The 22,326-nt window shown below is 43.3% G+C and overlaps 1 protein-coding gene and 1 long non-coding RNA gene across 4 annotated transcripts in view; both read left to right on the top strand.

The window, feature by feature from the left end:
* The window catches only part of Vap33 (VAMP-associated protein 33kDa), a 51,858-nt gene extending 44,245 nt beyond the window's left edge, over positions 1 to 7,613 (top strand). For both annotated transcript variants that reach the window (XM_084589755.1, XM_084589754.1), the window contains 2 exons: positions 1,958 to 2,056; positions 5,995 to 7,613. In XM_084589755.1, coding sequence (XP_084445881.1) covers positions 1,958 to 2,056; positions 5,995 to 6,204 — 309 coding nt within the window. In that variant the 3' untranslated portion in view covers positions 6,205 to 7,613. The remainder of the gene's footprint in view (positions 1 to 1,957; positions 2,057 to 5,994) is intronic.
* Positions 7,614 to 11,006: 3,393 nt separating this feature from the next.
* Positions 11,007 to 17,272, top strand: LOC146205062 (uncharacterized). Of its 2 annotated transcripts, XR_014704116.1 has the most exons (3): positions 11,007 to 11,819; positions 12,686 to 14,103; positions 16,449 to 17,272. It is a non-coding gene; the product is annotated as an uncharacterized LOC146205062 (long non-coding RNA). The 2 variants fall into 2 exon arrangements; XR_014704117.1 differs by lacking the exon at positions 16,449 to 17,272 and having other exon boundaries at positions 12,686 to 14,843.
* The last annotated feature ends 5,054 nt before the right edge of the window (positions 17,273 to 22,326 follow it).

Raw genomic sequence — 22,326 nt, 5'->3', positions numbered from 1 at the left:
AACAAACTAGATGCAACATAAAGTGCTTGCTACTCTTGGTGTATTCATGTGTGGAGTCTTAGTTCTGTGGCTGGGTTGGGTGTTGCAAGCGCTTCATTAAAGCAGATGTAACTGAATCGTCTGCAGCTAGGTTATTCTCGTACTCTTGGCAGAATCGAATGAAAAGGCAGGTGTACTACTGTAGAGACACAAGGGCAGCATGTTGTAGCAGCCGTTTTCTGATGTTATGTTCCTATAACTTGTTGCCATTGTTTGAGGTTCAAGAGCAGTACAGAAGGTAATTGAGAGGCACTGTCTGTAAGGAGGGACTTGATGTCTGAGCTGGACAGATGTTTTCATGGACAATCTCACTGTTTCATTTCATCACATGGCTTAGGCGAGTGATGTCATTGCCACTAGATCCAAAGCAGCACCATCCATATGTCCTACGATAAGGTTGTACACCACCTACTCTTTAATCTGCATGATAGAGGCAGGCTTCTTCGGATCGGTAATCAATGGCATTCGTGGACTCCAGGGGTAAAATAACATACATTAGTAGAGACTTTTAGCAGACTGGGTTTACGTTCTGCTCTGCTGGGAACCTTGCAGCGGAGCGTATCAAGAGTAGACATTTAGCACAGTCTACAACACTTGATTGAACATAGTAGAGCAGAGGGGTCTATTGCCTCATCTATTGAACAGTGGTGTTATGCTGGAATGGATATGAATTATGCTCGCTTTTATTGTACTAAAACTGCCATGTAAGGACATTGTTTGGATTTCTAATGTATTTTTTAACATTACTAGTCCTTTTATTCGTATAGTATGTCACGTCTGGAGAACAAAATATTATTGGTGGCCATCATGTTAAGCTTTGACACTCGCTCACTGGCCGCGCTCTGCTCCACTGGCTATAAAACCGCTCTGCTAAATGTAATGAGCAAGTAGGGCTGGAACAGAGAGGTAAATAAAAAGCAGTGACAAATGCACTCGGCAGTACGCCTTGCACAGGTATGAAATCCAGAATGTTTTGTATTGTTGTCTGCGCAAAGGAAGCAAAAAGAAAGGATGCTAGTAGCTTGAAAATGAAGGGATGCTAAGAGCCTAAAACAGCCAGCCAGCATCACTACCAGCAACTGTGCCTGGCACCACAGCCAGCAGAGTCCTGATGAAGCTGTCTGTGTCGTGCTCACTAGTCGAACAAACTTTCTTCCCCAGGCAAAGGGCTTAATCATTGCTGCTTTTTAGGCTCACATTTCTCCTATCTTGCTGGAAGGTCAACTAATGGCAGCTCATTTACAGCTATCATCAAAACTAAGAGCATATTGCCGGTGTGTAAATAACACAGGGGCTGTCCGCTGTATTCGTCTCTCAGTTGGGTCTAGGTAGAAAGCAGCTTGCATTTCAAACAGCCAATGTAATCCTGAAAATTAAGCTTTTATGTTCGTGATGGCTATTTTACTGTGTATACGTGATGTTCACCATTCATATTACATCGCATACAGGTAGCCGAAAAGTTAGCTCACTTTTCAGTACAAAGCAAACTTGTTCCAGCTAGTGTTTAATTGTAGCCCTGTATTGTAATTCCTTGCATGAATTCTTGGATTCCTTGCTTAACAGTTCACATTGCAGAGTATTGGGAGAACCTTGTGAAAATGCTTGAGCGTTCCTAGAGTAACTTTTCTTTTCTCAGTGCAGTAATGGTAACTTATTGGTATTGATATGTTCGCAACATTTCAATGTGATTGTCCCTTTTCATATAAGGAAGCTGTGGGGTGTTTGTTCACCCGAAGTTTAGTCTCATCTCTATGGTGGCAGCTGTGAAAAGCAGTATTGGCCCTATGCTGTCTGCCTTACTACTGCTAGTATTTCATGCACCATGTATCATCTTCTTAAATTTTGCACTTTAGTCCACAACTATGCAATTATTATTAATGGTGTCTATAAGTGCTCTTACAAAATAACATCGTTCCAGGCTAGCAATTTGGAAGCAGACCTGAAAAAAGCAACTGAGGAGTGTCGACGACTGCGTGAGGAAGTTGCAAGCCTGCGCCAGGAAAATGCTGCTTTAAAGGTAAATGGCTTCAACTGATTGTCTCGTGCTATGTTTGGAGGGAATCTGCATGGCCTTTTCTGTTTCCTACACTTTCGCACTTAGACAAGCAACAGGCTTGTATTGTTTCATAAAGCATACCTTCCTTTTCTGTCCCATTGCACATGCTAATTGGAGCTGGGCTTAGATTTTGGTGTATTTTTTTTTTGTAGGCTATGAAAGACAAGGCGAGCAACGACTAAGGCAGAACTGTGCTCGGCCAAGTTGGCAAAACTCTACAATGAATATGACTGCCAAATAAAGTCATCCCTCAGTATTGAACAAGTTGTTAGTGGACTTGTCCAAGCACTATTCTGCCTTTGTCGTCGTCTGTGCCTCTCTTCACGTGAAATGATAAGGAATCTGTGGCTTGTCTCTGAAGACACCTTCTTACATAAATGCCTTAGAGTGAATGCTACAGGCCTATGAAAGTAAAATGACCGGTATCAACCAGACATGTGTTACACCGAAAAACATGCTTAATTAAATCACGCTTATGCAGATGCACAGCTACATAAGTAAAATAAAATCTTGAACCTTAGGAGGGTGACTAGTCTTCAAGGGTCTTTAAAGAGTAGATCCTAGTGATCAGTGCACTGGGCACTTGAGCTTTCTCAAAAATGAAAGCAGAAATGCCTGGATATTATGCTCAGGTCCATGACGTCTTTGTGCATATGCATAGCGAATGACAGACAGCTAAACATAACCCTCATCTCCAAAAGGCTTGCTAAAAACAGCCGCATTAAAAGGTTCTACTTTAGCCCGATTTCAGCGTTGCACGTAACCATGCTAACCATGTAAAAGTAACATTCAGACACCAGCCTGCCAGTAGCAACTGCTCCAGCGAATTTAGCTAGTGCAGGTGCACTAATGGGACGCTGTCATCAGCAACAAACTGCGAAGGGAACATGCATAACGCTTTGCAGGATGCCACATGTGCCCTGAAAGCAATAAAATCGCGCCTGCTCGCCTTGCTCACCATCTTCCTGCAAGAAAACCTATTGTGTTCTGGAAAGCTCTGCCGGGTTTACAAGAGGAAAAGAGGCTGCAAACAAGTTGCAATATAATTATCGCAGAAATATATACTGCATCCTTGTTTAAGGGAAAATGCGGGGCTAAAATCTTTTTTTTTTTTTTTTCAAAAACAAAAAAATGCTTCAAATTTTTGTTTTGGATTGTGCATGTATTAAAGAAACTTCTCACCAAGTTTGGTTGTCATCTGCGCAATAGAAAAATTTAAATTCTTTTGCGAGATGGGGGCTCACTATTGAGAGCACCTATGAATGCTGGTTTCACAAACAATGCGGAGCGTGTTCCCAAGTTAGTGCTTGTTTTTCGTGCTCTATAGCCAAAAAGGACCTGCTATCCAGAGAACAGCAGACACTAAAAAAGGAAAACAAAGAAAAGGCAAATTTTGGGCCGTGGCAACAGCGGATTGGCTTGTAAACGGTAATAGAAGCTTGGGTTGACTCAGAAATGCAGCACGTAACCTTCGAACGCTGTTTTCGCACCACTGAAAGCCTACCAAAGTGCTCGATAAGCTGGAGATAGAATATGGAACCTAGACGAATAGGCACGCCCAGCAAGCAACCAAGGAAAGCATTTCATGAACACAGGCAAGTGTGCTGGACAGCTGTACAGCTGGGGAAAAAAAAAAAAAATTGGGCAACTCAAAGCAGTCGTCACAAAGCAGTGTCTTGTTAAAAAGGACAGCCCAACATATGCAGCAGGCTACTTTGATTAATTTATGCCCTCAATTGAATAGCCCGTTCTGAAATCTTTGAAGTCATGTTTCTCAGTTTGCACTTTTTTCAAGAACACAACCATTAAGAAAACTATCATTTCTAAACCCTTTCACCAAAGGCAGGCTTGAAGGTGGTTTCTGGACTAAAATTTTTGGGGGGAACAAGATAAGGTACTTGGATTCCTAATTATTCTCTAAGAAAGAAAAAATATCAAAACTGTCATAAATAACCCACAGCTGGCCTTATCTTGCAGTTACCCATTATGACAGCTGCAATATTTTTTTATGTTCGTCCTAAAGTGAAGAAACTATGAATATATTCCAATAAGAGGAAAATTAACCAACCCTGAAAATTTCATCAAAATTGATGCTGGTTCAAAAATTGACCCTTCAGCCCCGCATCCCCCTTAAGAAAAAACTTCATCTCTATTCTTTTTTTTACTTAAGTTTATGTGTTGTTTTAGAGCTTAAGGCTGTCAACATGAAGGTGGGCCTAGCTTTTCAATTTCAGCATCTGCCCGCTCTTTGAGATACCAAACATGAAAGGAGCTTTTAAAAACTTCAACAGTTGGCTGCCTCTTATTACACATCAGTAAAATATTGTTACACACAGTTTTATTGCTGGAGATAAAAGTGCAGCATAAACATTTTGACATAAAAGATATTGACAATGCTTTCCTGACATCGCCACTTGTAGGAACACCATTTGATCACTGTGCACTGTGGGAAGCCCAAACCAAAATATTGGTAATATTTCTGCCATCTCAGACACAGTGCCAGTTCAAAACTTGTAACTAGTTTACTTTGTTTTTCAATTTCACTTTGCAATCGTGTGTTCCACGGCCATAAAATTAAATGCTGTGCAGATATTTATGTAAATAGTTTAACTGCACTCTGTCCTACAAATAAGGTCCACCTGCACAAGACTGCACCAACATATCGTTCACAGCTTTTAATACACAGCTCCAATGAACGATTTGAAACACTCTGAATATCCTCCGAAGACCTGGTATGCAAATCGCCACCTACTTCTTCAGAATGCTCGTAATTTCGGTTCTAAAACATGATTTAAATATATTTTGCTTCAAAAGCGAAAAGCAAGCCTTTTTGCCTCCATCGAGGCCCGTGTGCTGTGCGATGTCAGTGCACAGTGGTCAAAATTTCCAAAGCTCTCCATTACGGCATCCCTCATAGCCCGAGTCACTTTCGGATGTTAAACCCCGCACACCAACCGTGACTTGATTCTCTAATATGCAACGGGCGGTCCAAAGTTTGTGGACATTGGTTGAGCAAATTACGAAATAGAAATTTTAATTGTGCTAAAGGAATCTATTCTCCCAGATTTCTACAGGTTTATTTTTCTACCTTTTGCAATTCACATTGACCCTGTTTCTAGCAGTGTAGGCATTCTTGCTGATGTCACAAAGAGCAAAACCTGTAAACAACCAGTGCAGTTGGCTGCCAGAGCATTGATGTTGCTTTCATGGTAGTTACCAGAAGATCCCTGTTGGCTTGTTCGAGTTCATTACTGTTTCCAAGGTTGGAGCAGTTTCTCGTTATATTCTTGAAATATTGAAGGTAACCACTAGTCGTTCGACACTTCATGCTGTTTTTGTTTCAAACAATTTCTTAACAGAACAACATTTGTGATACTGGTTGATATTTAAGGGTGCCCGCTCTTTAAGGACCGCAGCGCTTTTGAAAAATGGGCAGTCTGAAAAGTAATATTTTATAGAAAAAGTCACTTTACATAAACTTCCCATTGCCATTTTGATGGAGGTTGAGGTCGGCAGTTTTGTGCCTGTTCTGATGGTCTCGCTGCTCATTGTTACACAGACAGCGGGTGGCAACCAGTGTTCGATGGCTGTAACTGCTGTCGGCGCATCGCAAGTGAACGCGCAGGCTTAGACGAAGTCTAGGTGCAATAAGCATCCTATAAATGCAGCGGGGCAATCTGTGATGGCTGCTACTAAGCTTGGCAAGACAAACTTGTGCAGCAAAATGACCCAAACTTTAGGACCTACATTCGGCCAATGCTTTTTTGGTAAGCCTTGACCCAGCGTGTAGAGCCTTCTCTAGTGCAGCATTCCTTGTATGTTTGAGTGGGCTTTCCATTTATTGCTGGGAAGGTAAAGAACTTTTGCCGTCGATTGTACGAACATTAAACTGGTTTCAGGAGGATGGCCTAAGGCAGCGAATGCTGCAGACTGCTGCTACATCGGAGACTGTGACCTCTCATGTGGCGCCCGAGACCACATCGCAAATGACGCACCGCACCAAGGAGATGTCAATGGCTCATCCATCGGGATTGTCTCCCTTGCTAATGACGCTGTTTGCCCTTCTCATGATGTTCGCAGGGGTCCTGCTTGGGAAGTGGTTCTTTTGATTGCCCCCTGTTGCCACAAAATGAGGCCAATCCCAGCGTGGCACTGTCCCCACCCTCATACTTATGACTATCCCCTCCTCTGTCCATCTCTTCTGCTAGCGGCATTTCTTAATGCATACGAGCCGTAGAGCCGGTGCCTGCAGAAGGCGCCCAGTCTTCCATGCAGGCACCTGCCATTCTGCTCTGCTCCCGGTTTTTCTGTTTCTTTCCTGCCCCATCTTATGTCTCTTTTGTGAGTATGTGGCGTCAGCATGCATAGTGAAGAGGTTTCTATATGTGGTAGTGCTTTTTAAAAAAAGCTTGTGCTTTTTGTTATGGCCTAAAGGCTAGATTTTTCTTTCTCTTCAAAGTTGACACTGTGGAGTCATTCACATTGACTGTTTTGCATGTTTAGCCTCTTGTAACGTTTACCGCAGTGTGAAGCTTTTCTTCCCATTCACTGTTTGCTATTTTGCCTTGTTACTGCTTGGAATGTATGTGTTTACATCTTTCTGTGTTGCTTTTGTTTTGGTATGTGCTTGCACTCTGGGTGTGATCTTCATTCCCAGAGGCTGGAGGGTGCCTAGATGGCTATCACTCTGCTTCTTTTCTAAAAGAACCAACACAACTTGGCAACAGCATTCATGCCATGTCGAAGCAGAAGGAAACCAGTATCTTGGTGCTCTCTTCCCCTTGCCTAAGCAGAGGTAGATGCGAGGAGGGGAGCATTTCCCCTCTTACTGGTTTTATGAGGGAGAACACTGTCAAAGGGTGGCCACATTCTCATGTCTAGGGGCTAACTTCTGCGGACCCTTCCCCTTCGCAACGCTGTTCATTGCACTAGAAGCAGACTGTGTCCAAGAGGTAAATTAAATAAATTTTGTCCACTAATGCACTTCTGGGGGCTACACTTTTTTTTAGCTTTTGTGTTTACATTGTTTCACTAGCTCAGCATTATGGAACAAACAGTCTGTTCAAGGAAGTCTTTTGTGCAAGGCTAACCAAAGTTGTAGTTATGATAAGGCTGTGCTTTGGTATTGTGTAACATGCCTACATTGTTCCTGTGCTAATGGGGGAACATTAGCAAGGCTACACTCTGGCATTGTTCAGGTGCAAGGTGGTTTATGGTCATGGCAGCCTAGATCGTCACTATATTGATTGCCGAGATGGCAGGAAGCATTTGCCTTCAAGGCAGATGGCGCTGCATAGACAGTGATGTTTGGCCTTAGCTGGATCCATTTTTGCACGTTTAGAAAGTCATTAATGCTAAGGCACAATGATGAAAGCATAGAAGTTGGGGCTTTGTTGGGCAGTATCATACCCTTTATAGACTTGTTTGTGCCTGTCTATGGTAAGCCACATTGCCCAACCTTAGGGAAGGAGGATGTGTGAATTTAAACAAAGCTGAATAAAAGTGGTTGAACTTGAAACTGTTCTTGTCTGCACTGCAATGCATTGTTTGTGGTTTCAAAAATTACCTGGTTGCCATGAAAACAAACTCATGATTGCATGTGTACACGCACATGTGTGCTCAAGCATGCATGGTTTAGTGGCCTTTGTTTTTTCAGCTCATCTGCCCTGAACAATTTGGATAGAAGCATATTTTCTTCTGCCTGCCTGGTTTGTAGAGTATGTTTAGTGCAGGTTATGAAAGGCAGCAGAAGGCTACTGGATTTTTTAATGCTCTGTTCAGTGGTGGGTAAATTTCATTAACACTTTACAAGGTGTGTGCAAATGACTTAAGAAAATGGAAATGTTTGACTGCTAGGTGTTCATTTTAAAGTTGTATGCTACACACAGTTTTTTGCCATGGGGACAAATGTGCAATTGCTTTTGTGTTGGATTTTAATTGTGTGTTAACTCTCTTAGTCTTATCATAAATGCTTGGAGTTAGGTGGTGCACACAAGTTTTTCTCCACACAGCGGTGGCAGAGTAGTTGCAACGCTCAACTGCTGAATGCAAAGACACTGAATCAAATCCTGACCACTGTGGGCAGGTTTGGATGCAGGTGAAAAACAAGGTGTTCGTGTACTGTGCGATGTCTGTGCACTAAGAAACCCCAGGTGGTTGAAACTTTCTGGAACTGTCCTCTACTACTAACCTCATAGCCAGAGTTGCTTTGGGATGTTAATCCCCCTCAACAGAACAAGTTCTTTCAAGGTACACTGAGTTCAAACATGAGTTTGCACATTCCAAGCTTTATTGGTACATTGTTGCCATTGCTCTAAATGTGCAGTACATCGTAAGGCATACAGTCGTACCCCATTAATATGACCTCTGTTAATACGGATGACTCTAATTGTGGACACTGTGATGAGAAAGGGACCCTCAATCACATAATTTGGGAATGTCTCTCCCCCGGGGGAGCACACAAAATAGATTCTAGAGAAGCCCAGGAGACCTTGCTGCGTAGCTTGGACCCTGAGCTCCAGCTCCTAACCATCGAACTGGTGAAAGAGGCTGCCGGGACACACAAGACCTCCTCTCCAGCATTGAAGCGGCACCACCCCCACTGCACTATAGGCCTGCGAGCCACGAAGGGTCAGGGGGGGACCAACCATTTTCTGTTGGAAATAAATGGTTTTCCACTAATTCATGGTATTTATGTCCCATTAATATAAAACTTCTCTGTCCAGGCAATGAAGGAGGGAATGATGCCACTAAGGTCATTGACAGTCTATTCACCATGTTAGCAGGGGCAGATTCAGGTGCCCATTTCGGTGGAGGGAGAGGGGGTAAGCAACTGAAGTGCTGCCACCTGATGTTTTTGCTTTGTTCTCAAGCCTTGCCAGATTATGAATTCGACATTTTGGCAGGAAAACTTGCAGATAACTACACTCCTCGTTGGTATATATTATAGCAACACATCTTGTAAAGTACAGTACCCCAAGAAGACAAATCGAAAAAATGTTACATAATCTAAGTACCCTAAATTTTCTTAGTTCTCATGTCATTTATAATATATATATATATATGAAATTTGGCCTACTTAATTAAATTTTGTGTAGGCCTGAACACAATTTTATTGATGCTAGTTTCAGTTTGTTCAAATAAAGATGAACTTTGTTCAGCATTGTTCTACATGCTAATTTGACATGATTTATGAAGACTAAATTTTGCAAACAAAAAGCACAGCAATGAGGTTGAGCTTGGTTATTTGTTTCTCAAGACAATACATATACTATCCTATACTTATACATCAAAGGATGACATGGATCTGGTATGTGAAGCCACACTCGTGCTGTGTAAAAAATTGGGGCTGCATCCACCCAGCGCACAGGTAGCTGCGGATTTTTCTGAATTCATGAGCAGTCGTAGTTCTTTTTTCTGATCTTCCAAAGCCTGGTTGCATCTATCAGTCCTGTAAAGAGGACTGAACAAAAGGATACTGTAGTTAACGTTCCTTCCCACTAGTTTCATTGTTTTTCAATCATTTTTTAGGCAGCCCCACCCAAACAAATGACAGTATATCCAGTGCGGGGTCAAAACTTGCAACCAGTAATAAGGCAGATAACTGAATTTTGAAGAAAAACTAGGGAGGTCTTCGCCTTCTAGATTGCTTGGAGCACAACTCAAGATTTTAGTAATGCTATTCATCATCTCAAAGCAACCTCAAACTTCAATCAACCAAATGGTAAGGTAGGTTTTCAGAAAGAGTACTCAATCCATACTACTGGGTTATAGAAAAATGCTCAGAATATTCATTGATTGCGAAAAAGCATTTGACTCTTGAAACCTCAACAGTCATGGAGGCATTGTGAAATCTGGGTATATGAGCCACCATATGAATACTTGAAGATAACTATAGGGGCTGTACAGCAATCAGTCCTCCTTAGAATAAAATTCTCGTTGGGAAAGGAGACACCATCTCCCCATTTCTATTCACACTTTGCTTTGAGGAAGTATTCAGAGACTGAAAAGAAAAGCAGAAAGGTAGGACCAAAAATTAATATAAAGACGTAATATTCAACATCCCCGGAAAGGAACAGCAGTTTACTTAGGTAGTAAGCACTGGAAGTGGTTGGCGAATATGTGTACTTCGAATAGGCATAGGTCGGCGCACTCATGAGTGCACTCATATCGCCTCACTCACACTGGGCACGTATGAGAGTGGTCGTGAGTGGGAGTGATGTGGCCATGAATGGCAGCTGCCATGAGTGTGAGTGCGAATGAGTGGCCGCGAATGGGAGTGGCCATATATTCTGAGTGCGAGTGAGTGGCCACAAATTAAAGCGGCGATGAGTGTGAGTGGATGTGGGCGGTAGTGGACGTGAGTGCGCGTGAGTGCCACAAATTGGAGCGGCGATGAGTGTGAGTGAGAGTAAGTGGATGCAAACGGGAGTGGATGTGAGTGCGAGTGAGTGGTTGTGAGCGAGAGTAGATATGAGTGCGAGTGAGTAAAAAACGTTATGCAATATCAATATCGGATCGGAATGCTTCTCTTCCTAGACATCCAGGTACAGAAAATCAACCCGGATTCCTTTATTTTTCCTCGGCAGGAAATAATTTTCTTCAAATTTTCAGGCATTTTTTTATCAAATTACCACGTAGATAGTAAATTCTCAGTACTGCACAGCCACAATTGGACCAGCAAATTTTTATTAACGAATTAGCCAAACTGCTCGGGATGAAAGGAAAGCCTCAGTCCATTAACCAACAGTTCAATGAGAAAACTTGTCTTTGTCCTCCCGAGTGTACGTCCATCATTAGCTGATGCTATGGGCGCTCCTTACTTCAAGAACCTGAACTTGCAGAGAGCCGGCTCCGTGAACTGCGCATGCGCGCCCAGGACCAAAGTGGAAAGGAGGATATCTTGCTCTTCTGGACGGATGTGACGTCAAATAGCTTTTAGTGCTTGTTTTTTTCTAGAAGTAAGCCTCAAACCCAGATGTTCACTGAGCCGCCCAAAGTATGGCCCAAACAAGGAAGGCTGGCGCGCTTTTCAGACAACGAGCATTTGCGCTTTGCGAGCCCTCGGCACCCTAGGTTGTCTTTCATGCGTCGGTCTGCTGCAGTTTGCGGGCCATCATCCCGGTAGATGCAAACTCGGTGAAATGCGGATTCAGTTCATGGATTATAGCCTTAAATTCGAGGGCGCAGCCTTCGGTGCAGTCCTACTGACTGCGGTGAGTCGTACATACATGCCCGCGAACTCTAAGTAAAGTATTTGTCGTCTTTCTGCCATCGCCCTCCTTGCAGCTTCTTTAACGAGTTTTTGCACGGCAGCGCAAGCATGCGTTATCCTCAATTATTGACGTGGCGTAATCGCGCTATCGCGCGACAGTCTCCGGGCGAAGGCGTGAGGAGACGACGAGACTGCTTAATGGCGTCCACGATCTCGTTTCATTGCGCTTGGAACAACTTCCATTCCTGCTGCTGTGCACCGATCGGTCGCCGGTTGCTGTTGTCTTCCGGATGCACTGGAGTATTGGGACATATGAGGCGACTAAAAGATAACGTAAAACTATTTCTGAGTTCGCTTATATTTGTTTGGGCAGTATAAGGCATTTTTGCGTGCGCCAGCGTGAACGCGCTGGTTTATAATCGGGGTTTTATTGCCTTCCTCGCAGCTTCAACCGATGGAGCGGCTCAGCCCATAGAAAATGTCGGGCTTCTTTCGGAAAACTGTTGGAAGGTAAGTGGCACTCATCTGTACAGACCATACGTGGTAGTGCTGCAATACATGAGTAATATCTGCGGACTGCTAAAAGGGGGGTTGCTGGCCAGCTGAGAGAGTTTAAACGTAAGTAGGCCCTGTGCGGACTGAGCCTCGAAGTGCAACAAGCCTACTGCACAGCATGAAATGGCTACAAAAGTATGGTTATATACATGACCGAATTCATGTGCTTATTTGCTCAGACCTTCCACTGTCAAGTACTCACACATTTCGGTGTATGCAGCAATGAAAGTGACTTCATTACTCCTCAGCCAGCATAGGTTCATGCCTGTGACAATATCTGTCCTTTTACTGCCGAAATAACTGCATTGGTGGAACTCACTGAGCTTGTTTATATAGATTTAACACTTTGGATGCATGTTGCTACTGCAGAGTTCCCTAATATATATATATCTTTTGCCTGCTCCAATGCTGCCAAGGCCATTGACAGCTTATTTGAAAAGAGAGCAATAATTAACCTGAGCTGGCATGTTTTGTGGGAGAGTGAGGCACCATTGCGAGTACCTCGTAATCCTGTCAAAGAGCTTGGCAGTTGCTGCTATAAGCACTCTCCATTGCAGTTCCATGCAAGCCGCAGCATATTGGGCACTTACTGCACAAGTGATTTAACTTAGTCTCTTTGTTGCTATTTCAGTGCTTTGTAAGTGTGCTAAATATTTGTATTTGTGCTAGCATTGACAGCCAGTCTCGTTGCTACCTTTTTCCTTCTGCAGCAGGCACTCTCACTTGTTTTACTCGAACCAAATTCTATTGTGAGTGAGTTTGCTGAATTTATGCAAACTAAATGTAATTGCAGTATTACTCTCATTTATTTACATCTGCAGAGGCAACGAATTCTTGGTGGCGACGAACGAGTTCCCTCCGCCAGTTCGATTACACCGCCACCTCAGTTGTGGAGTGAGCTGTGACTGGTGTGACCAAATGGATACTCTCACTGCTTCCACAGGTTTAGAGCGTGCTCCCAGTTAAGTTTAAAACACCTTGCTTGCAATGTATTTAACCTTGTTGTGTAATATTGTCACCGTTGCTGATGTGCTATTATTTGAAAATCATTGTGGGTGGTTTGGAACACATGATTTGCAATGGGGGGAGGTGGGAAGCACAAATGTGTGACTGCAATTTTTTGCCAGTCTAGCTTCTAGCCTTGCGAATTAAAGTAACATATTAATACCTGAACAGGCCTGACATTTATTGGAGAGTTTGTCATATAGAAGAAAACTTGATCCGGTGTGGAGGTAACACAGCTGTGGTTCTCCGAGAAAATGTTATCCGTGTGTGATGGTGTCTAAAACATGGCATTGTCTTAGGTAACTTGGCATGGAATCGGCCACTTCTTGTACTCTCTTGACAGCATCTATTGTACTATGTGCTAGGTGATATGCCTTCAGGGATAAGAGTAGATGGAGAATACCTCAGTAATCTGCAATTTGCTGATGACATTGCCCTGAAGCAGTCAGGATGACGGGCAGTAATGTGAGCAGTTTGTACGTCATGCTGGTCATGGAGGAAGTAAAAAAGCCTTAGAAGCAATGTAAAGGGGTAAATCGGCTGGTATGGATAGGCAACTGCAGATCTTTGAAGAGTGGTAGGGAGATTGTGCTAGAAAAACTGCTTGCTTTGTGTGTGTAGTGCCTCACGACCTCAAGTGTATTGAAATCTTGGAAGGATCCTAACAGTACCATAATCTATAAGAAAGGGGCTGTCAAGCACTTGCAAACTTAAACTGATCGGGTTATTGTCCGTTGCCTACAAGATAATAGAATTGGGAAAATCTTGGACTTTCTATCAGCTGAAAGAGCAGCTGGCTTTCGTAAGGGCTGCCATGTTTTTTAATGTGTCTGCCCTGCCGCTGTTGTGTGCTGGATTGTAGCCTACATCCACATCGGATAGGAGGCTGTGCAAACAAACTGCTCTTTACAGAAGGGACATAATTTGAACTGCCCATATCATACAATGCAGCAGCAGTAGTGAAAAGTGCTCCACAAGGAGTGACTTATTGTAGAATGGTTGCTTTATTGCGGTAGCGTAAAAGGCGTCACCCTTGAGAAAAATCACAACCATGCCTTTAGCAGGTGACATGGCCATGCACTGATTGGTTGTCTGGTTCTGCGATGTCATGAGGCCACATGATATGGCCGAACTGGCTGGAGCTCATATTGTGGAAAAGCGCAAAAGAGACAATGAATCGAGAAAAGAGAGGACGACGCTATCTGGAGCTGCTAACTCAGGCAGCTCCTTTGAGGTGAGAGGGTGAGGTGGAATAGAACCCTCCGAGACCCTTGGATCCAGTATCAGACGTGCTACTCCACATTCATACAGCTTGGTTAAAACAGAGCTTTATACCCATGTTGGGTGGTCTTAGGCACAATGTGGTAGATTATGGTTGTATGCTGACGATTATGTGTGAGATAATACCGGCACAAATTAAGGGATTGGGGCTTATACCTTTCAGGACCGCTTTAAGCCAATCGTTCATATATGAATGATGGTTCTCACACACTGGCAGACGTAAATTTTCGTGTTTGGAACATGTAGCCCCATTTAGGCAGATAGTATGACAAAAGTAATTATAGTAACTAGTTCACAGGGATGGAAAGGCACAGAATCTGTCACTTGTTTCTGTGGGCACCTGAACTGTGTCGTAAGGGAAGGGAGGAGGGAGTCAAAGTGGAAAGACAGAAATGGGTGCTGTAGTGGAGGTCTGTGGAGTAATTTTGACCACCTAGGGATCTTTAACGCGCGCTGACATCACATAGCACACGGGTGCCACTTCGTTTGCATCGAAAGCAGCTGCCAGCGGTCGGGTTCGGACATGGGTACTCCGGCACAGTAATCTAGCATCTTAACCACTGCACTACCGCAGTGGGGCTATTGTGACAACCATAGTTTCTGTTTGTGTGCAGCTTGTTTATTTTTTTATTTTATTTTTTGTTCTTTCTGGCACAGTGTGACATTTAAAAAATTATTCGAAATAAAGAGGTCTTTGGCACCATTCACACGATTCTGCTGCTTCTACTATAGTTTTCTGTCTATGAGAGTAGTAGCGAAGTCTCTTGAAGACAATTTTACTAGCTCTCAGTTCAGCTCAGATGATGAATCAGTCAAATGTCAGCCTCGAACTTCAGCTAGTGGCCAAGAAAAGCTTAGTTTCAATCTCTAATCACTCTTGGTCAGTTACACGTGCTCATTTTGTGTTCCTACTGTTCTGTTTCCATTCGCTGGGTTTCAGCAGCAATGAAAGCTTGGTACTACTTGATATGGCTTCTCCAGAACTTCAAGTGTGGAACTTCTTCAAGCAAATCGAGTGGAGTTTGAACACCGAGCTCCTATTGCAGATTTTCAAATTTGATGGCAAACTCTCCCACCTTGTGGAAAACATATCACCAAATAATCCAGTCATAAATCCTGAAAGGTTTGGAAATGCCAATGCTATAAACTGTAAAATGAGTAGAGGAAGGCCGAGCTTAAAAATGGGTGTTTTCAGCAACTTAGCTATATTTCTGAGAGAACAGCACACCTTCAAAATGAACTTCAGAACGTAAATTATTACTTCCTTGGCAGTTGGGCTTCGCTGCATTTTGTTAGTGTGATGTGGAGAATAGGTACATGAGACTCTCAACAACTGCTGCAGGAAATCAAGAATGACCACTGCTTCCGAACAGCACTACGAAAAAAAAATCTGCCAATAGGTGCACCATATCTTTACTACTAATAAAAGAGGCAGTGTAGCATATTTTTTAGTATTCTGAATTATTTGATATTCATGCCCCCTTTTCTTTCACTTTTTGGATTTTTTCTGCAAATTTCGGAGAAAAAGGTTTTTATGTTATGTATAAAGCCAAAACAAAAACATGGGCATTTATTTAATTGAGGATCAAAATACCTGCATTTTAGTATTATCTAATAGCAAGATTGTGTAAATATTTTATTTAATAAACAAATTACATGGTGCTGAAGGAGTTGAGGCAAAAAAAAAAAGACTTCTTCATTTTCAAGCTGTAGTTTAAGAAATGAGCATTTTTCTGCCTTTTGTATATCCTCAAGATTTTATTACAATTTCTTGTTTTTATATTCATGTTTGACAATACTTTGTGAATATTTTACCCAGTGCTGAGAATTTATCTTATGTATTATGCTTATATTCACGTGTTTAGAGGGCATTTAAATAGCTGTATTTTAATTGGCTCATGTGCGTCATGTACAGAAGGTGTGATCAGAAATTGTCATCGAAAAACGTCCTTCATACTGGAACTTGCGTGTGAAGAGCTCTCGCAGGTGCGTGCTCTGTTGCCGCGTTGCAGAGAGGAGGAAAGGAGGCATCCTGGCTGTGCAAACCGCCGCGGAGAGGTGACAAAGAGGCTAATGGCAACCCCATGCATACTCGGGCCACTTATGCGCTTATACACAGGACCTCGGAGGATGGGCGTGTGGTATTCGATCTGTCATTTGACGTGTGTAACTAGAAGGCTGCATTCCCTGCACCGTACCTATTAGTCACATATTCTAATTCTGGTGCCGGGTTGTGTTCGCCTTAGCGATCTTAGAGCTCTTAAGCACTTCCTGCATTTTTTTTTTTTTTTTTTGTAGGTTGCAGCAAAGTTCTTTAAACACTTCATTTATAAAATAGCAAGGTGCATGTATGCGATCAAGGATCCACAAGGGAAGCTGCAGACGGGAGCTGTTGACACTACCATGCTATACGCTTAAAGACAGATCTCAAGTGTGTCCTAAATTTTTATAACAAAACGAACATCCGCACAGTGTTTGCTGGAGATGCTTACAACCCTGCTGTCTTGTCCGAAGACAGGGGTACATGCATTACTGCCCGCCATATGCAAGGCCAGCCACAATTAAACATACGTTACCAGAGTAACATGATTGCCTGGCTTTTTTGTGTGTTCACTTCCTTAGCATACTGTAGCATAGTCATAGTAGTGTGCACCTTTCCAATAAGTGGTCACGGGGTGTCACCATATTACCTGCTGGACTGCTTTGTGCATTTGGTGCTAGCACAGTGGAAGCAGAGCCGGTTTGCAGCAGTCCAGAGAGGAGGAGCGAACAATATGGTGGCACCGAGTAACTTATTGGAAAGGTGTATATAGATAGCTTGTTCCTGCAAGATGCGAGTTAAACTGCTCTCATACGAACAGTTTCGATCCTCATTGAACTGGATCTACATTCAACTCATTGTAGATCGAGGTTGTCACACGGCAACTGTCGAGTGCAGTTGAGCTCGAGCCTGCTTGACTCAAGGTTGCTTCCTCAATCGCTCTCGAGATTTCAAGCACACTCAAAAGCGGTCATTGACACCCTCGTCATCAACGAGCTCTAAAACTTGAAAACAAATAAATGCAATAGAACTGCACATAATAACACATAAATGTATTAAAAGGCATGATAGAACATTCGTAGTACGGCTAATTTTATAATATTGACACCGTAGTCTACTGCCAGTGGAAGCTAAGGTGGCGTTCTCTTCGACTGCGTCAGCGTGGAAACTGTAGAGCGGAAGAGAAACTGCACTGTAGCACTTGACCGCTGGGAAGATAGGTTAGATGACCTGAGGCGCCAAAAGCGGAATGCTGTTGTGCACACTGAAATCGTGCAATCATTACCCCAATCTTAAATTTCCTTTTGAGGCTCATTGCGACTGACAGCAGACGACGGACCACGTAGGAAATTTCTCAATGCTGACTGAAAACGCCCGTGTAGCACCGGATGCTTCAATCCTTGAAAGCCTGAATGCAGATTGAGTTCAATGAGGATCGGAAGTGTTTGTGTGACAGAGGGATTAGTGTAGTGCAGCTAAAGCTTTGTGTTAGCTGGTGTGCACAAGTTGGGTGGCCGAGCTGTGTTAAATGGTATTACAATGCATATTTAGAAAACAAAACAGGGCACCCCAAACGGTTTATTCAACTTCTCAGATTATTTGGCATTACACACATTGTCTTGAAAGCAGTCCACAATATGGCCAGCACAACTTATGTCCTTGCTTATTTCAGATTGTTCATTTAAGAGAGGTAACATATTCAAGGGCTACTGACCAGGTTGACATTTTAACCAAGCCCGATAAGGCGTTGGACATGCTCTCTGCGAAATACTGCAGCGATGCACACACTGGAAAGCAACAAAATGCAAGCCAAAGCTCTCATGGTCCTTTTAAAACAGCCAAACCTCCTCATCCTTTGCGCTGGCCATCGAACTTTGTCGATGAGGTACCAACAGATACTGCATCCATTGGTTTCTCTCTGACTGATGGGTGAGGGGTGTCACTTGGTCTGCTGATGTCACGCACTTTTTTGTCTTGCATTTCGTTTTCACTCATGCATACACTCACACAAGAAAGAAGGCTTTTAGTTTCTTGCCCTTGTCTATGCATGCTTCAGCGTGTTCTGTGCACTGTGCTATTCATACACCAACGGCTGGACTCAAGTGGCAGCGGCGCGCACTTTCATACAGCCTGCGCATTCGCCGCAGATATAATGGCAGCTCTTCTAGGCAAGCAGTGCTCTCTTCCCCGTGAAGTTAGTGCAGGATTTACCCAACCCTGGCCACTCGCTTCTGTGGCGGCGCCCGGTGTGCACCTGCGTTCGCGCCTTCAAGCGTTCAAGTGTTCAGTTTACGGAGTGAGCGAAATACTTAGAGAAATTATGTAGTCTCAATTTTGTGTGCGCAAAAGCGGTGCAGTGTAGGCTCAGGCAACAGTATTATTTTGATCGTAGTAATACTTACTTTGTCTTATTTCTTACAGTGCGCAACATGTGCTAATTACTATCTGAATACAACAGTGATTTGGGTTATCAGTCTGCAGTAAGGCAAGTAGCAGCATACTATTGTAAGGGAAGTCCCTTTATGCTGCACAAAAGCTGATTTTTTTCTTCCAGCTGTAACTTTGTTTCCTTCATGATATGAGGGGAACTGTCAAAAATGCATTGACATGGCTACAGAAGCACAGAATTTATCACATGAACATTTTTGGCCTCTCGGGCCTGTTCTGCCAGGCCTGTTAAAATTAGTGGCCGAGCAAGGAGGAGTACCTGTTTTGCCTACATGCATTATTTCAAATGATATGCCAGTGTGACGGCATCTTTTCGCTTTTGGGCACATTTCTGTCTGCTTCTGCACATGTACCAAAAGTTCGGGCGCCTTCACGTGTCTGCAAGTCAGGCTGGTCGTTGACCTGTTTTAAGTTGTTAGTGCAAATTAAAAAAAAAAGGTAACCTGCTCTTATTGCACTTTTTGTGCACTTTGAACAGCGCATTCACTGTAACTGCTTTTCCTGTTCTGAGGCGTGCGCAACATCACCTCGAAATAACAGGAGACATTCATCACCATCCTCATATAAGGATAGTAGGAAAGCCTTCCGACCCTTGTCTTTGCCTGCCACCTATGTTGCTAAGCTCTGCGGCTAGTTTGTAACGAAGCTAACTTCATGACAATAGTTGAGCTTCTCGGCTGCAGTGTGCTTTTGGTATTTCCTTCGGTCCGGACCCATGCGTATGCTTTCTGCCACGCATTTGAACTTTATTTCCTCTGAACGACGTGCCCACGCCTGCAAGTTTGAAAAACTAGCGGTGTTTCCTTTCATCAATTTCCGAGTGATGGAGAACTCTGTTCCAATAATTTAGCTATATTTTATGCGAGTTTTTCCCTGGTTTTGGCTCTTCGGCAAGATGCTGATACACAGCCAGAGCCTGTAAGGATGGCTCACGGCCGGCATACCTATCATCTATAACTCTCAGTACAGCAGCAAAAATCACTGCAGGTCGCTCTGAACGCTCAAGTTCATGACATCTCGTTGGCAAGAATCACAACCGGGTGAAAGTGCAGGCTTGCAGCCGCAGGCTTGGCCAGCCTCCGCTTTTTTTTTTTTTCCAGCTTGTTGCACACCAAATGACGGCATCACTGAGTAGACGCGTCAATGCCACACAGTGCCACGATTTCGCAGCTGTAGCAGACAGGAAGCACCCTCCATGCACAGGTCGTAAAGAGCGCACCGTCGCCACTCGAATCCAGCCATGGTACACCATGCATAACCATGAATACAGAAAACACAGAACATCCATACATGCACGGGCTTGGTTTCCTAAGAAAGGCCAGAGGCCTCGCACCTATGCTTCGGCCACCCATTGAGCTCAGCCTCTCCCACTCCTCCTCCTTATTGGCATTGTAGCTGGATGAGCCGAAGGTCACTGGTGGTGCTTCGGTAGCAGAAAGCAAGAAAAAAAAAAAGCTGCGGCGGTAGCTTTTTGATGGAAGGCAAAAAGCAAGGCACCCGTGTTTGTGCAATGTCAGTGCACCTTAAAGAAAGAACTCCAGGTGGTCGGAATTGTTGGGGACCTTCACTATGGCGTCTTTCATACCCGAGTCGTTTTTGGACGTTAAACCCCACAAACCAACCAGCAACAAAAAAAAAATTATGCCTGTAAAAGTCGGGGCCATAATGACTGCATTTGATGCGTTCTCGTAGCTGTTTTTACCCAGCACAGGGCAGCCAGCGTTTTCATTTTGTTGACCAAACCAACATGGCGGGCATAGTTTCTCAAAGCACTAAGAGATGGCGCTCCACATTTCGCGTATTTAGGGAGCCTAGATGTACCAGCCCTACGCGTATTCTTTTGTGGAGGCTAGTCAACCAGGGAGGAGGGAGAGACTCTTTGGTGATGGAAGGGAAGGAGAGAAACATACCGGTTTTGATGGTTGTAGCTCTGTTATTAACGAGTCTGCTGCAAAAGTATTTTTGGCCATCGCGCATTCTGAAGGCGCTGCCTCATAGACAGCAGGTTTGAACACATTTTCGAATCTAGGGTGGTTCATAAACAAGTTCAGTTTATGGAATCGCACCTGAAAACGAAAGGAATGATTTAAGCAGGAGAAATGATAGCACCTTAAAATAGAAACAAAAGGTGGATGGGTTTTAAGATGCTTTGCAGCTGTTTTCCACTTGCCCAAAGGCAGTGCAGAGTTTTGGCCGGTGTGCAATGAGCAGTTGGGCGCATGGTTTCGCTGATGGCATGGCAGCTGCGTGCTGGTTGGTGGCATTTTATACACAAGGTCTTGTAGACTTTGTGTCTAGTTGGAAAAAAAGAGGATTGTAGCAAATGAGCATTTATGCTGAAATAATTTTGTGAGTATCTTCAAAGAGCAGCCTTTTTTAAAAAATGGCTGCTTTCCATGAAAACATGGCATTAGATTTTTGCTTTTCTAGATGGGGTTTTAAATTTTGTTTTGATGGTTTCTTGCAATCTTTTGCTTGTTCTTCAAGACAAATGTATTTACTTCATAGCTTGCAATAAAATGCTTCCATTGCAAATAAGCATTCCTTGTGTGTCGTGCTCTTTGGTCTCATTATTTTGAACTGTAGTAGCCATGACAATCGGAAAACATTTGGGAGAACAGCATTGCATCATGTCTACATTATATTCCTGTAGAAAAAGAGAACGGGCATTGCAGTTGATGTCAATGAGACTGAAATCGACATTTGTTTCAGCTAAACTGTTTCCTCGATTTCGAATCTGGTTTGGGCTATTGCATGTCTAAGGCCCCAGCCAAATATTGCCCACTGCCTCAATAACAGCACATGCTCAATGACCTAAAGAAACTACAAGATGAACATTTATTTTTTAAACCTTTGTGATGAGAGCAACTTTACAACAAGGAAAGGTATTGACATGGCACACAGGGATCGGGAATGCCAAAACCTAATGCGGTCTATGAAAGACGGCCAGCATGGGAAAGAGCTAATTAATTTTGACTGCTTGGTGTGCTTTTTATATGCACTGACATTGTATAGTCCACAGGTGTCTTTACATCTTGCCTCTGCCAAAATGTAGCCATGTATTTAATCTTAAAACCTTAGGATTAGCAGTTGAATGCATAGCCACAAAGTCACTGCTGCACATAGGTAGGAAGGTTTCGGACGTAGGAAGGGAGTAATGTTTTTAAGCCAGGTAGTCACTCTGAATCTGAACCATGAGAAACATTTCCCCAAGAGCAAAAAGAGGTGAATGTAAATTTGGAAGGTGCTGTACATATAATGTAATAAAAGGCAGCTTGCTATCATGTGATCATTTGAAAGGCTGAAAAGTGGACATTAAAGCATTAGTTTAAAATACCTAAGCAAAGGACAGTGCAGCAGGTTATAGAAAGTAAAATAATTTGGAAAACCTTCACAAACGCAGATGTGGATTAAAGTACAGTATCAAGGTAATCATAACAAGGAAGTAGTAATCAGCTATTATTGAAATGAGCAGGCCCTATTTGCCCTGGGCAGGTGGCGTCCTTGATCCAAAAAGGTGAGGGCATAAGCAGGTTCTCATCTGATGGTTTGTGTGGGTGGTACTTCTATGCTGCCGCAACACCATACCATATGACACAGAGTGCTGGGCATCTTGCAGTAGAGTACCTGCAGTTGAGATTGCAGCACATGGTGCACATCTTTGAGTATGAAGATGCAGAAAACTGA

The sequence above is a fragment of the Amblyomma maculatum genome, chromosome 1 (assembly GCF_055883805.1).
Source record: "Amblyomma maculatum isolate TAMU_Amacu chromosome 1, ASM5588380v1, whole genome shotgun sequence".
In the NCBI taxonomy this organism is placed as follows: Eukaryota; Metazoa; Arthropoda; class Arachnida; order Ixodida; family Ixodidae; genus Amblyomma; species Amblyomma maculatum.
Note: the sequence above shows the minus strand (reverse complement) of the source record. Positions and strands in the feature narration are given on the sequence as shown.